The sequence below is a fragment of the Balaenoptera borealis genome, assembly GCF_965194805.1.
Source record: "Balaenoptera borealis genome assembly, chromosome: 10".
NCBI classification, from domain to species: domain Eukaryota; kingdom Metazoa; phylum Chordata; class Mammalia; order Artiodactyla; family Balaenopteridae; genus Balaenoptera; species Balaenoptera borealis.
Window position 1 is genome coordinate 96,169,222 of NC_138874.1, and position 16,915 is coordinate 96,186,136.

Consider the following 16,915-nt stretch of genomic DNA (forward strand, 5'->3'; position numbering starts at 1 on the left):
GTCTTTAAAGCTCCCTCCACCCCATCACCCCTTATCCTGAGGGATGTTGAGCCAACCTGTTTGTTCTGCATTTAGCTGATTATGTTATGCAGTGGCCTAGAAACATTAATGAGCAGTCATTTCTAGCCTACTGGACAGCTGGTGGAAAGGTGGAGCCTCAGGGCATCTGATCCCTAGACAATTAATGGGAAGAGAAATCAGCCTGGAAAACACCACTGCTGAGCTAATGCCTGGTTGATAAATCACCTGGGGGTGTTGGATATCTGCCCAGGAGATCTACAGGGACATGGATCTCTAGAATGCCGTAGACTGAAGGAGGTGAGCTGTGGGTTCATTGAAGGGTATAAGTCATCTCTCTTGGACAGCAAAGGAGAGAAACCAGTTGTCACACCAGGGACAAACAGCTCCAAGGGCAAAAGGGCCTGTTCCAGTTGGGCCTGTGGTCTGGTAGCTGCACCCCCTGGTGGCCATAATGTTTAGCCACCGATAACGTCATGGATGCTGAGAGTCATTAAGGAAGATAAAGGTGAGATGGCATTTACCCAGAGGCACAGAAGATAACTCTTCTCCACCCCACTATTCCATTTATTCCTGTCTCTCTACGTAACAAGGCAAAGGATAGCAGCAAAGTGGAGTGGTAATCAAGATTCAAACCTTGATGGTCTGACTCCAGAGCCTGATTTTCAACTGTACAGCATTGGGCAAGTTACCTGCCTCTAAATTCAGTTTTCTCACTTGTAAAGTGGGAATAATTATTCTATCTACATCATAAGCTAGGGGTTTTGTGATTAAATGTGTTTAAAAATGCAAAACACTGAGAAGAGTTTCTGGAATATTGTAAGTGCTAAATAAATATCAACAAAGATAATGGTATGAATACGGGGAAGGCCAGCTCTTTGCCAAAAGGCTGGATGCGAGATCTGTTTTCTGAGCAGGGGTTACCTGAATGCCTTTGTCTCTCCTTATCCCTTTGGGCCATGAGACACCATGTGTCGGGTGCAGGAAAGACTGTATAACTAATCCTAAATTGACTTTTCTTTCGCGCTAAGAATAGACTTTAAGGAAAAGTCATCTCTGATTTTCTGGGTTTGTGCAATAAATCCAAGCAGCTCCATGAGCAGATATCCCATTCCTCTGACTGTTCATGGAAGTGGAGTATGCAGGGGGAAATGTGCCTAAAAGAGGGTGTCTTGTCAAATTGTAGGTGACCTTCGCTCAGAGAGGGATGAACCACACCACCTTGTTACTCTCCCAGGAACTGGACGGGGCTGTGCTTCGTATGTGAAAACCCAGACATGGGATTCAGATCCTTCAGTTCAGTTTTGTAGCTCTGTCACTCATTAGCTGTGAGGCTTTAGACAAGTTATTTAACTTCTCTGAACCTCAACTGCCTAATCTGCAAATGAAGACAATAATACTTTCTCTTTTTTTAAGCATCTTTTAGGTTCCCACCCCCCCGCATTTTTTTTTTTTGGCCGTCCTGCATGGCTTGCAGGATCTCAGTTCCCCAACCAGGGAATGAACCTGGGCCATGTAAGTGAAAGCACTGAATCCTAACCATTAGACCACCAGGGAACTCCCAATAATACTTTCCTCTTGGGGCTGTCATGGGAGAGAAATGCCATTAAAAGAATTGGGAGGGGCTTCCCTGGTGGCACAGTGGTTGAGAATCTGCCTGCCAATGCAGGGGACACGGGTTCGAGCCCTGGTCTGGGAAGATCCCACATGCCGCGGAGCAACTGGGCCCGTGAGCCACAACTACCGAGCCTGCGCGTCTGGAGCCTGTGCTCCGCAATAAGAGAGGCCGCGATAGTGGAGGCCCGCGCACCGCGATGAAGAGTGGCCCCCGCTTGCCGCAACTAGAGAAAGCCCTCGCACAGAAACGAAGACCCAACACAGCCATAATTAATTAATTAATTAATTAATTAATTAATTAATTAATTAATTAATTAAAAAAAAAGAATCGGGACATAGTAAGATGACTACCTTCCTGGGCTGAGCGCTCACTGTGCTGCTGCGCCGGCCATTCATGAAGCTGGAACCCAGGCTGCTCTTACTAACTGTATTCACGCTGTGCCAGTTTGATGCACAGGAGCTGATTTTTACATGCACCAATGGCTAATCGTGAACTCTGCCACGTGACTGTCACGTATTTCCAGGGTCGTCTTCTCTAAACAGAACAAGCGTTTCACAAGGGGTAAGGACCCCCCCGATTACTCTCTTTCATTTCCCCCCATAGCACCTGTGACGTGTCTGCGCGTATGGGGCTCAGCTTTGCAGGTATCAGACAGATGATACCCACTTCCCCTGGCCTCCGGCTCTTTCCTGCCATTTCTTTGAGCAAGGGTCCCCTCTCCATGAAGCTCGGTAAAGACAGAGAGGGAAAAGGGTCTGGGCCAGAGGAGTTGTTTGCACTCACCGCCACCAGGGACTTTTTGATGACTCGGCTGATGTCTCTCCTCCACTCAGGGATGTCCGGGTTGTAGTCGTCCAGGTTTGGAGAAAAGGACAGGCGAAGAGATCGGAATTCCTCTGGAAATACAACAGTAGGGGGATTACTATAAGTCAGATAGGTCTCTCAAGAAGTCTGTTGTACTTTATATTTTATGCAAAGCCCTAATGGAGGGTCCTTTTCCTTCATACTCACCAGAGAGACCTTACTACAAGGCAAGTTCAATATCCCATCCCTCTTACCTCTCAGCTCCTTTTCCAGACCAAAGCCCTAGTCTGTGGCCCATGCTTAGCTCCACAGCCTTGTGCACTGTTCCCAGTTCTAGCCCCTGCACTCCTGGACACTAGTTGTGCACACCTTAAGTGCCCTGACAGCATCGCAGGTTTATGCTCCTGGGCCTTTTTGCACACACTGCCCCTTGCCCAGAATGCCCCATCCTTCTCACCTTCTATGCACACAACATTCAAGCTCTAGTTCAAGCACTTACTGACTGAATAATCTCCCCCACCACGTTTTGATTTTCTTTCTTATGGTACAACTGTGTTGGGCACATACCTTCATTATCATTACATCATAATAATTATTATATGATTATATAATTATAGTCATCATTGTAGTCATTCTATTGCTAAATTCTGTTTGCATGGAAGTTTCATTTAAAGGAATTTTCAGGTCTTTAATTCAAGGGTTTTGTTAGTTGGCACAGTAGCCCCTGAGTTAATCTTGGGCCTCCAGGAAGTAAATGGAATTATAAAAGCAAGGATTTTGTGCAGAAATAAAAGAATTCTCTTGACTATAAGAGAATATGGGGAGGAAGTCAGAGGAGCTTGAAGCACCATCAGACCGTGATGCATATATGACACTTAGTGCAAGAGAGGGAGGAAGGTTCAGCGAGACTGATGGGAAGTCCACAAGCCAAAGTCAGCCAGAGGAGCCCCACGTCCCAGGAATGGGTTCGCCCTAGCATTCCTACCGCACTCAGTCACTGGCTGGCTGGCATGGCCTTGGCCCTAGTACGATGATGAGTTTCAGAGCACAGCCCTGGGGGGAGGGGGGGTCTTAGCACATGGTATACTCAGATCACATCGCTCCCCTGAAATCTGCTGGAGGCTCCACGTTGCATTTTGAATAAGATTCAGATTCATATCATGGCCTTCATAGTCTCACACAAACCAGTGCCGACTTTCCCTCCTGTCTTATGTCCCTCAGGCTGCCCTACACTCCACGACCCCGTCCTTCCCCGTGTTCCTCAATATGCCGTGTTCCTTCCCATGTTAGCACACCTCCAAGTCCCAGATGACAGCCTTCTCGGCTCCTTTTCAGCCTTCAGTCTCTCCTGGGAGAAACCCCTCCCACCAGCAACCTCAGGTATCCTCCCTTTCACCAACTCTAACACCTTTCACCATATGACCCTATTTGTCTTCTTTATTCTTCCTGCTTTTTAAATTATTTTGCTTTGGGGGGTAAGCAGGGGAGGGACAAATTGGGAGATTAGGATTGACCTACACAATCTACTCTATATAAAATAGATAACTAATAAGGACCTACTGTATGGCACAGGGAACTTTACTCAATATTCTATAATGACCTATATGGGAAAAGAATCTAAAAAAAAGTGGAGATTATATATATATATATATATATATATATATATATATATATATATATATATATATATATATAAAACTGAATCACTTTGCTGTATACCTGAAACTAACACAACACTGTAAATCAACTATACTCCAATAAAAATATAAATAAATAAATAAATAAATAATTTGGGTTTTTTTACTGTCTGTCTCCCACAGAAGAATATTAGTTCAATGAGGACGGGGGCACTGTGTTCCTGGCCCTTTGGGACGGTGCCCAGTTCATGTTAGATCTTCAAGGACTAGGAGTCATTTAATTAATACATGTTTGTTGAATAAATAAATGCACAAATATCAGTGGAGGCTCTCTGTAATTTATGCATTTTATTATTCAACAAACATTTCTTTCTTGTTTTAAGCATGTTCTGGTGTTTCAGGAGGGGTTTAGCAACATCGGCAATACCGATGACACGTTCAGGAAACACAAAAACCCACTCGTGCGTTTCCTAACACTGCTAAAGATTTATCAGGCGCAGGCACTGAAGACTCTTACGTGATCAGGCCTGTACTTATGGCAGTCAGCTTACTCCAAAGATGTATTTTTCAAAGTTTGACTATTTTATGAGTCAGCGGCCACCTAGGTGAATATCCCCGTTTCAGTTCTGATGGAGAAGAATGAAATGCATACTAAGTAGTAGTACGGTAAATGGCAGCACCAAGGAATCACCCACTGAGTCCTAACTTTTCACCTTGAAGATGTATGTGTATGTCATTTTCACTTTCCCCAAACCTCTTAACCAAACTGTGGAGACTTCATCTCAAAAGAAGATGTTTATCTTAATAAAAAGACACAAATGAGAAGAATGGTGCGGCTCCCTTTGTAATTACTTAGCATGCTAAACAGCAGCGCAGAGAAACGTTATCCCTAAGTTTATTCAACAAATAGGGGATGCGTGTGGGAGGACTGAAAAGGGTAAACACCAGTAATGTATGTATTTTTTGCAGCTGCTGAGAGATGAATTCTATACATTTACATTTTCTTTTTTGTATTTAAAGGCAAACCTGAGCCCTGAAGCAAATTAAGGAAAACCATGCAAACTAAATTTTCTTGCCTCCAGTCTCTTGTGTGGCTTTGGGCAGACAATCTTTCCTCTGCCAACTTCTCAAATATGATACCTCCTTCAGTCTGACCATAATGGTCTTAAATTTCCCCTCAGCTTAATTAAACTTTAGACAGGTTTCTTCTGGACTTCAGGCTCTGACCTCCCTTTTCTTAGAGCATCTACTTTAGAAACTTGCGACTGTAAATTCTTTCTCTGCACCTTTGAGATGTAAATCTTCTGCAATCCAGGAATACCTTTCTCAAGGATCTGGGAGCCATCTCTGAAATGGACATACAGATTGCCAACAAACACATGAAAAGATGCTCAACATCACTAATTATCAGAGAAATGCAAATCAAAACCACAATGAGGTATCACCTCACACTGGTCAGAATGACCATCATCAAAAAATATACAAACAATAAATGCTGCAGAGGGTGTGGAGAAAAGGGAACCCTCCTGCACTGTTGGTGGGAATGTAAATTAATTCAGCCACTATGGAGAACAGTACAGAGGCTCCTTAAAAAACTAAAAATAGAACTACCATATGACACAGCAATCCCACTACTAGGCATATACCCTGAGAAAACCATAATTCAAAAGGAGTCATGTACCACAATGTTCATTGCAGCACTATTCACAATCGCCAGGACGTGGAAGCAACCTAAATGTCCATCGACAGATGAACAGACAAAGAAGATGTGGCACATATATACAATGGAATATTACTCAGCCATAAAAAGGAACGAAATTCAGTTATTTGTAATGAGGTGGATGGACCTAGAGTCTGTCATACAGAGTGAAGAGTCAGAAAGAGAAAAACAAATACCGGATGCTAACACACATATATGGAATCTAAAAATACGGTACTAATAAACCTTTATTCCTGCAGGGCAGGAATAAAGATGCAGACGTAGAGAATGGACTTGAGGACACAGGGTGGGAAGGGGAAGCTGGGACGAAGTGAGAGAGTACCATTGACATCTATACACACTACCAAATATAAAATGGATGGCTAGTGGGAAGCTGCTGCATAGCACAGGGAGATCAGCTCGGTGCTTTGTGACCACCTAGAGGGGTGGGATAGGGAGGGTGGGAGGGAGACACAAGAGGGAGGGGATATGGGGATCTATGTATACATATAGCTGATTCACTCTGTTGTACTACAGAAACTAACACAACATTGTAAACCAATTATACTCCAATAAAGATATATATATATATATAAAGAAGGAAAGATAGCACCTCTGCCTCTGGGAGGGTAGGAGCCTAAGTTCCCTAAGCACCAGTTAGCAAACACCTGCGGCCTAACCACACTGATAATCCCCTCCCCCCAGAGTCCTCCAGTACTTTCCACTAGCTTATCCCAGAGTTTAAAACTATTCCTGCCATTTCTTTCTGTTGAATTCAATCTTGCCTGTTTAATACCCTGTGATGCAATTTTCCTTTAACAGGTCATGCCTGTCCTTAGAATTTTCTAGTTATATATATGAAACTCTGGACAACCCACCTGACTGAAGATGAATTAAGGATGTTGGATGGCTCAGGAATTTGGTTAGAGGAGGGAGACACCACTCTCCCTGCTCAAACTTTTAGTTAAGACATGCTTTTTAATGAAGAGAACCCATATGATGGAGAATGACCCACTCTGGGATGATGCCTTTAGAAGGATTTTAGGAAGAGGAAGAACTAAGTATAGCAAGGGATAGAAGGTTTCCATGAAACTAGATTCAGAATTATCAGATTATTCAGATTATACTTATCTCCATATTTTCTCACTTGTAAAACAGGGATAATCATAGCATATTTCTCATAAGTCTGTTCAGAGGATTCAATAAAACAGATATATATATCAAATGCTTAGAACAGATGCTGGTAAAGGATCCATCAACATTAATTTCTGTCACTACCATCATCATCATTATTATTATCATTAGATCTGTTACTGAATAGCAGAATGACTTTAAGCCGGTAGTCTCCCATTTTGGGGCCACAATTTCCTAACTGTGAAATAATGGATTGGACTAGTTAAGTCCAAAGACCTTCTAGATTTAAAGTTCTGTCTGTGGTGCTAATCAGGAGATAGCTGTTGGACTAATGGGTTAGTGCCCATTAGTGACACTGGTGAAATCCAGGAGGGAGAGAGGAAAGAGAGCATCAGATGGAAAAGACATGAGAGCCAATCATGTAGGGTAATTTCAGAGCATGGGCCCTGGGTCTAGAAGGGGTGTGCTGGAAGCTCAGCTCCACCACTTACTACCTGGGGCAAGTTATTTACCTCTCTGAAAAAAATGAGAGTAATAATATTGGCTACCCTGCACTACGATTGTTATGAGAATTAAATGCATTCCCAGAGCATAGAAAGGAGATGGAGAGGAAAGAGAAACAAAAGCTCTCCTCCATTAGGGCCACCTGGCTAAGAGGTCGCCTCACTGATGGGACCTTGTAGGAAAACCACAGCCCTGGTTTACTTTCACTTACTGTTGGGGCTTACCAAGTCTCTTCAGGAAGGGGAGAGGGAGGAAACATTATGTAATGTAACAGGCAGCCACGCAAGAGGAAGAGTGTCCTCAGACATATTCAAAGTTGCTTACAAATTACTTTCTGAATTTGAAGGTCAAGTTGGCAAGATGAGAAATGAAAAACAGAACCTGCATCAGAATCAATTAATTCTGGAACTGGAGCAATTGATATTGTTTGGACCACGAGCTAGTGTGTCTCTGTCTCTGTCTCTCCATCCCTCTCAATCTCTGTCTCACCTTCCCTCCCTCCCTCCCTCCCTCCATCGATCCTCTCTCTTGCCCTCTCTCTGCACAGCATTTATTTCCCTATCTATCCCCTTTTAAATTCTTGCTTTTTAAATTTTAATTTTCCGGGATGCATTAGTACCGCTTTCATACTAACAATAAAAGTTCATATTTTTACCATCTACTAAAGCACTTAGTGCAGATCCATCTGACTATCTTTCTACGAAGAAAAAAATTACCAAAATGAGATCAATTTGTATGAACTGTTTTCCATCAAGGATTCCACCTTTCCATTTCAGTAAATTTTCATTCCATGTAACACACTGACCACATTCAATTTCCCCAATTGATTACCAGATTGTTCTGTACAGCTGTTTGTTCAAACTAATATCTAGTCTACGATGATGCACCACATATGCTTGTTATGACCCTTCCATCACTTTTAAACTAGCAGAGTGTTTTTTAAATGATACATACTTGCAGAAGAGATTTTCAGAGCATTTAGACATTGGCAGATTCTTCTTAATGATCAAGACTCTTGAAGTTGAACTTTAAAAAAAAAAGCCTCAATATTAACCACTTTCTTTTATAATAGGTTTTTAGCTCTTTGAATACCACCAAAATACCAAATGGAATGAATCAGCCTTACACATAATGAAACTCACTCTTCTCTACCTAAGGTAGGTGGGTGTACAGTTGTTCTATGGGCACCAAAGCCAGTTTGAAAGAAAAAAGTAATAAACCCTCTTGGGGTTTTGTGACCACTATGTTGCTGGTGAACCATATCTCCCCCAGAGGAGGAGATGAGACTTGACTCAGCTCTTTCTCAACCACTACCCTCTGTTCCCTGGGAAGATTCATAAGCCAGGATGGCTTCCGGCACCGAGGTACCAAACCACCTCATGTGAGGGATGGATGAGGGCAGTGATGGATCAGCAGACGGACCACTCACCGTATACTGCGATGGTCTTCGTGTCCTGCAGGATGGCATTCCCGGCTGAGACTTGCACTGTGATGGTGTTCATCCCTTCGGAAGTAAACTTGAATGATATGCTTCCCTCCAAGGTGATCAGGGGCTAAAACAAATGAGGCCGCAGAGTGAAGGGAAAGCTGTTCAGTTACAGATGAGATAGGCACCAGCTCTGAGCCACTGACAAGCTCCTTAGATCAGCGGAAGCTCTTTCTGGGGCATCCCCATGTGACTGACTCCACCTATGCCTCCCCGTCACCTCAAGTTCAGGCCAGAAAGGGACTATTAGAGACATGATCCCAAGAAACTCTACTCATTCCTTGTGAATTTGACACCTCCTTTCTGCTATCATCCTGATTCAGGGCTGGGGAGATCCATAGGTCTTGCTTGCTGGTGGGATGTGTCTCTCTTTGTTGATAACCTACTTGTATCAAGCAGATCCCTTAATCTGAGGCAATATTAAAGAGGGGGTTCATATTAATCCAGATTTAAGCAGTAGTCGCTGAAAGTCTATAAGGTGCGAATGCTCCTCTCCAGGGTGTATTATTTATATAAAATTACAGTGGAACACAGCAACTATGGACACCAAACTACACTAGTTAGACAGGTGTGGCCTTGTGTGGCTCGGCTTCCTCTGAGAAGCCCTATCAGCAGTTTCCTGGAAGGAGCTGCTATGGAAACATGTACTAATTGGACAGTGGTTTGAGGACTCAAAAAAGAAAAAGAAAGACTTGGAGCAGTGCCTGTAATGCAATTGGATACCGGGGTCCTAGAGGAAAAAGATTATTAGCCTACTGACCACCCTCGACCAACTCCCCACAAACATTTCATTCCTGTCTTTCCTTAATTAATTTACAAATCAAAATTGATTTAACTCCCTGTGTAGTAGAAGGTAGACTAAAGCCCAGCATAAGAATTCTACTTGAGTCCAGGCTCTATGTCCAATGCAACCCAACTCCAGCCAGTTTCAGAACCCAGGCCAGGGGGAAAAAACATGCTCAAAGTCTGAAAGTTCTTAACACGCAAGCTATGGATGGAGGACTGGAGTGAACTTACCCACCACCTCCAGAGGCAATGAAAAAGCAGTGACTCAAGGGGCCATGCATATGGTTGAAAGAAGTTGGAAACTTTCGTCTGAGGAAAGGAAAGCCCTTAGAAATCTGAGCCATGTGGCTGACAGGGTCTTGGTGCTCTGGCCGGGTGTCAGGCCTGAGCCTCTGAGGTGGGAGAACCGAGTTCAGGACACTGGACCACGAGAGACCTCCTGGCTCCATGTAACATCAATCGGCGAGAGCTCTCCCAGAGATCTCCGTCTCACTGCTAAGACCCAGCTCCACTCAATGACCAGCAAGCTCCAGTGCTGGACACCCCGTGCTAAACAACTAGCAAGACAGGAACACAACCCCATCCATTAGCAGAGAGGCTGTCTAAAATCATACTAAGTTCACAGACACCCCAAAACACTCCACCAGATGCGGTCCTGCCCACCAGAAAGACAAGATCCAGCCTCATCCACCACAACACAGGCACCAGTCCCCTCCACCAGGAAGCCTACACAACTCACTGAACCAACCTTAGCCACTGGGGGCAGACACCAAAAACAACGGGAACTAAGAACCTGCAGCCTGCAAAAAGGAGACCCCAAACACAGTAAGTTAAGCAAAATGAATAAACAGAGAAACACACAGCAGATGAAGGAGCAAGGTAAAAACCCACCAGAACAAACAAATGAAGAGGAAATAGGCAGTCTACCTGAAAAAGAAGTCAGAGTAATGATAGTAAACATGATCCAAAAACTTGGAAAAGAATGGAGAAAATACAAGAAACGTTTAACAAGGGCCTAGAAGAACTAAAGAGCAAACAAACAATGATGAACAACACAATAAATGAAATTAAAAACGGTCTAGAAGGAATAAATAGCAGAAAAACTGAGGCAGAAGAATGGATAAGTGACCTGGAAGATAAAATCGTGTAAATAACTACCACAGAGCAGAATAAAGAGAAAAGAATGAAAAGATTGAGGACAGTCTCAGAGACCTCTGGGACAACATTAAATGCACCAACATTCGAATTATAGGGGTCCCAGAAGAAGAAGAGAAAAAGAAAGGGTATGAGAAAATATTTGAAGAGATTATAGTCAAAAACTTCCCTAATATGGGAAAGGAAATAGTCAATCAAGTCCAGGAAGTACAGAGAGTCCCATACAGGATAAATCCAAGGAGAAACACACAAAGACACATACTGATCAAACTATCAAAAATTAAATACAAAGAAAAAATACTGAAAGCACCAAGGGAAAAACAACAAATAACATACAAGGGAATCCCCATAAGGTTAACAGCTGCTCTTTCAGCAGAAACTCTGCAAGCCAGAAGAGAGTTGCAGGACATATTTAAAGTGATGAAAGGGAAAAACCTACAACCAAGATTACTCTACCCAGCAAGCATCTCGTTCAGATTTGATGGAGAAATTAAAACCTTTACAGACAAGCAAAAGCTAAGAGAATTCAGCACCACCAAACCAGCTGTACAACAAATGCTAAAGGAACTTCTCTAGGAAGGAAACACAAGAGAAGGAAAAGACCTACAATAACAAACCCAAAACAATTAAGAAAATGGTAATAGGAACATACATATCGATAATTACCTTAAATGTAAATGGTTTAAATGCTCCATCCAAAAGACATAGACTGGCTGAATGGATACAAAAACAAGACCTGTATATATGCTGTCTACAAGAGGCCCACTTCAGACCTAGGGACACATACAGACTGAAAGTGAGGGGTTGGAACAAGATATTTCATGCAAATGGAAATCAAAAGAAAGCTGGAGTAGCAATTCTTATATCAGACAAAATAGACTTTAAAATAAAGACTATTACAAGAGACAAAGAAGGACACTACATAATGATCAAGGGATCGATCCCAGAAAAAGATATAACAATTGTAAATATTTATGCACCCAACATAGGAGCACCTCAATACATAAGGCAAATACTAACATCCATAAAAGGAGAAATCGACAGTAACACAATCATAGTAGGGGACTTTAACACCCCACTTTCACGAATTGACAGATCATCCAAATGAAAATAAATAAGGAAACACAAGCTTTAAATGATACATTAAACAAGATGGACTTAACTGATATTTATAGGACATTCCATCCAAAAACAACAGAATACACTTTCTTCTCAAGTGCTCATGGAACATTCTCCAGGATAGATCATATCTCGTGTCACAAATCAAGCCTTGATAAATTTAAGAAAATTGAAATCGCAACAAGTATCTTTTCTGACCACAATGCTATCAGACTAGATATCAATTACAGGAAAAAATCTGTAAAAAATACAAACACATGGAGGCTAAACAATACACTACTAAATAACCAAGAGATCACTGAAGAAATCAAAGAGGAAATAAAAAAATACCTAGAAACAAATGACAATGAAAACACGACGACCCAAAACCTATGGGATGCAGCGAAAGCAGTTCTAAGAGGGAACTCTGCAGCAGTACAATCCTACCTCAAGAAACAAGAAACATCTCTAATAAACAACCTAACCTTACACCTAAAGCAATTCGAGAAAGAAGAACAAAAATACCCCAAAGTTAGCAGAAGGAAAGAAATCATAAAGATCAGATCAGAAATAAATGAAAAAGAAATGAAAGAAACGATAGCAAAGATCAATTAAACTAAAAGCTGTTTCTTTGGGGCTTCCCTGGTGGCGCAGTGGTTGAGAATCTGCCTGCCAATGCAGGGGACACGGGTTCGTGCCCCGGTCTGGAAAGATCCACATGCCGTGAAGCGGCTAGGTCCATGAGCCACAACTACTGAGCCTGCGCGTCTGGAGCCTGTGCTCTGCAACGGGAGAGGCCGCGACAGTGAGAGGCCCACGCACCACGATGAAGAGTGGCCCCTGCTTGCCGCAACTGGAGAAAGCCCTCGCACAGAAACGAAGACCCAACACAGCCAAAAATAAATAAATAAATAAATAAATTTTAAAAAAACTAAAAAAGCTGATTCTTTGAGAAGATAAACAAAATCAATAAACCATTAGACAGACTCATCAAGAAAAAAAGGGAGAAGACTCAAGTCAATAGAATTAGAAATGAAAAAGGAGAAGTAACAACTGACACTGCAGAAATACAAACGATCATGAGAGATTACTACAAGCAACTATATGCCAATAAAATGGACAGCCTCAAAGAAATGGACAAATTCTTAGAAAAGTACAACCTTCCGAGACTGAACCAGGAAGAAATAGAAAATATAAACAGACCAATCACAAGCACTGAAATTGAAACTGTGATTAAAAATCTTCCAAAACACAAAAGCCAGGGACCAGATGGATTCACAGGCAAATTCTATCTAACATTTAGAGAAGATCTAATGCCTATCCTTCTCAAAATCTTCCAAAATATAGCAGAGGGAGGAACACTCCCAAACTCAATCTATGAGGCCACCATCACCCTGATACCAAAACCAGACAAAGATTCACAAAGAAAGAAGACTACAAACCAATATCACTGATGAACATAGATGCAAAAATCCTCAACAAAATACTAGCAAACAGAATCCAACAGCACATTAAAAGGATCATACACCATGATCAAGTGGGGTTTATCTCAGGAATGCAAGGAATCTTCGATATACGCAAATCAAGCAATATGATACCCCATATTAACAAATTGAAGGATGAAAACCAGATGATAATCTCAACAGATGCAGAAAAAGCTTTCGACAGAATTCAACACCGATTTATGATAAAAACTCTCCAGAAAGTAAGCATAGAGGGAACTTACCTTAACATAATAGAGGCCATATATGACAAACCCACAGCCAACATCATTCTCAATGGTGAAAAGCTGAAACCATTTCCACTAAGACGAGGAACAAGACAAGGCTGCCCACTCTCACCACTATTATTCAACAGCAATCAGAGAAGAAAAAGAAATAAAAGGAATCCAAATCAGAAAAGAAGACATAAAACTGTCACTGTTTGCAGATGACATGATGCTACACATAGAGAATCCTAAGGATGCCACCAGAAAACTACTAGAGGTAATCAATGAATTTGGTAAAGTAGCAGGATACAAAATGAATGCACAGAAATCTCTTGCATTCCTGTACACTAATGATGAAAAATCTGAAAGAGAAATTAAGGAAACACATTTACCACTGCAACAAAAAGAATAAAGTACCTAGGAATAAACCTACCTAAGGAGACAAAAGACCTGTATGCAGAAAACTATAAGACACTGATGAAAGAAATTAAAGATGACAGAAACAGATGGAGAGATGTACCATGTTCTTGGACTGGAAGAAGCAATATTGTGAAAATGACTATACTACCCAAAGCAATCTACAGATTCAGTGCAATCCCTGTCAAACCACCAATGGCATTTTTCACAGAACTAGAACAAAAACTTTCACAATTTGTATGGAAACACAAAAGGCCCCGAATAACCAAACCAATCTTGAGAAAGAAAAATGAAGCTGGAGGAATCAGGCTCCCTGACTTCAGACTATACTACAGTAATCAAGATAGTGTGGTATTGGCACAAAAACAGAAATATAGATCAATGGAACAGGATAGAAAACTCAGAGATAAATGCACGCACATATGGTCACCTTATCTTTGATAAAGGAGGCAAGAATATACAATGAAGAAAAGACAGCCTCTTCAATAAGTGGTGCTGGGAAAACCGGACAGCTACATGTAAAAGAATGAAATTAGAACATTCCCTAACACCATACACAAAAATAAACTCAAAATGGATTAAAGACCTAAATGTAAGGCCAGACACTATAAAACTCTTAGAGGAAAACCTAGCCAGAACACTCTATGACATAAATCACAGCAAGATCCCTTCTGACCCACCTCCTAGAGAAATGGAAATGAAAACAAAAATAAACAAATGGGACCTAATGAAACTTGAAACCTTTTGCACAGCAAAGGAAACCATAAACAAGACGAAAAGACAGCCCTCAGAATGGGTGAAAATATTTGCAAATGAAGCAACTGACAAAGGATTAAACTCCAAAATATGCAAGCAACTCATGCAGCTCAAAAAAACAAACAGCCCAATCCAAAAATGGGCTGAAGACCTAAATAGATATTTCTCTAAAGAATATACAGATTCCCAACAAACATATGAAAGGATGCTCAACATCACTAATCATTAGAGAAATGCAAATCAAAACTGCAATGAGGTATCACCTCACACCAGTCAGAATGGCCATCATGAAAAAATCTACAAACAATAAATGCTGGAGAGGGTGTGGAGAAAAGGGAACCCTTTTGCACTATTGGTGGGAATGTAAATTGATACAGCCACTATGGAGAACAGTATGGAGGTTTGTTAAAAAACTAAAAATAGAACTACCATATGACCCAGCAATCCCACTACTGGGCATATACCCTGAGAAAACCATAATTCAAAAAGAGTCATGTACCACAATGTTCATTGCAGCTCTATTTACAATAGCCAGGACATGGAAGCAACCTAAGTGTCATCAACAGATGAATGGATAAAGAAGATGTGGCACATATATACAATGGAATATTACTCAGCCATAAAAAGAAACGAAATTGAGTTATTTGTAATGAGGTGGATGGACCTAGAGACTGTCATACAGAGTGAAGTAAGTCAGAAAGAGAAAAACAAATACCGTATGCTAACACATATACATGGAATCTAAAAAAACAAAAAAACAAAGTGGTTCTGAAGAACCTAGGGGCTGGACAGGAATAAAGACGCAGACGTAGAGAATGGACTTGACATGGGGAGGGGGAAGGGAAAGCTGGGACGAAGTGAGAGAGTGACATTGACATATATACACTACCAAATGTAAAATAGATAGCTAGTGGGAAGCAGCTGCATAGCACAGGGAGATCAGCTCGGTGCTTTGTGACCACCTAGGGGGGTGGGATAGGGAGGGTGGGAGGGAGACGCGAGAGGGAGGAGATATGGGGATATATGTATACGTATAGCTGATTCACTTTGTTATACAACAGCAACTATCACAACAATGAAAAGCAATTATATTCCAATAAAGATATTGAAAAAAATTGAAAAAAAGAAGCCTACTCAACATAATCTGTTGAGAATTTGGTTTTCTTCTAAAAGCTTAAGAAAAAACAAAAAAAAAGAAGTTGTTTGTAGTACTGTCACCTTCTAGTACTAGCTTTCAGGCAAATAAATAGATTTCTCCTCTTCTACTATGGGTAGCGGGCCCACTCTGGGCCCAATTTACATGCATGGTTTCATAAGAAATAAAAAAGGCTTTCTTTTCAGTTGATTTATGTCAGCAGTAGAGGTGAGAGATTCCTTTGACTGTCAGGCATGCAGCAGGTCTGGTGTCAGGAGAGGTTTCCTCCCTAGGCTTGTGCAAAATTATGACTCCAGTTAAAGCCAACACTCAGCTCTGAAGTAGAAAAAGATTTGTATTCACATAAGATGCATTGCATTTGAAGAGCAAAGTCACAAGTGAAAGCAACTCTGCTGGAAGGAGATGATGCTTTCCAGTCCAGAGCAGTTGGTCCCAGGGCCCTCTGGGAAGGGGGACTTCGGGGCCTCAGTTCTACTGCCTTAACTAACATTTGTATGCAAATTTCAATTTCTGAGAATGGAGTGAATTCCAAACTGAAACAGAGCATGAAGCCTGGTGTGAGGGGAAGAAAAACCCAGGCAGGCCTGAGAAGGTCTTGGATCCGCGTGAAGCAGCTGAATGAGATTGGAAGAAGCCACTTCACCTGTCCTTTCTCATCTGTAAAATGAAGGACAGAGTAAATGAGGTCTAAGGTTTCTACTGGTTTTGAAACTGCTGCCACTTTGGATCACAGGGAATGTTTGGGGGAAACATAAAACAGAAAGCTGAGCTAAAGAAGGGGCTGCATCTGGTCCAGGGTGAGGGGGTCACGGCGGGGAGCTGGATTGCACAGACATCTGTGGCTCTTGCCTGTTTGGTGTCCACTGGCCTCTTTTCCTTTTGAGGGCCATTCCCTCCCTTCTCTTGGTCTAGATGGATCTAGGGAGGCTGACTTCAGCA

At 41.8% G+C, this 16,915-nt stretch overlaps 1 protein-coding gene across 7 annotated transcripts in view; it reads right to left on the reverse strand.

Annotated features, from left to right (window-relative positions):
- SORCS1 (sortilin related VPS10 domain containing receptor 1) overlaps positions 1-16,915 on the reverse strand; it is a 584,051-nt gene that overhangs the window by 39,669 nt on the left and 527,467 nt on the right. For all 7 annotated transcript variants that reach the window (XM_082408268.1, XM_082408264.1, XM_082408269.1 and 4 more), the window contains exons 21-22: positions 8,844-8,967; positions 2,420-2,532 (exon numbers count right to left, since the gene is read on the reverse strand). In XM_082408268.1, the coding sequence (XP_082264394.1) occupies positions 2,420-2,532; positions 8,844-8,967 (237 nt within the window). The remainder of the gene's footprint in view (positions 1-2,419; positions 2,533-8,843; positions 8,968-16,915) is intronic.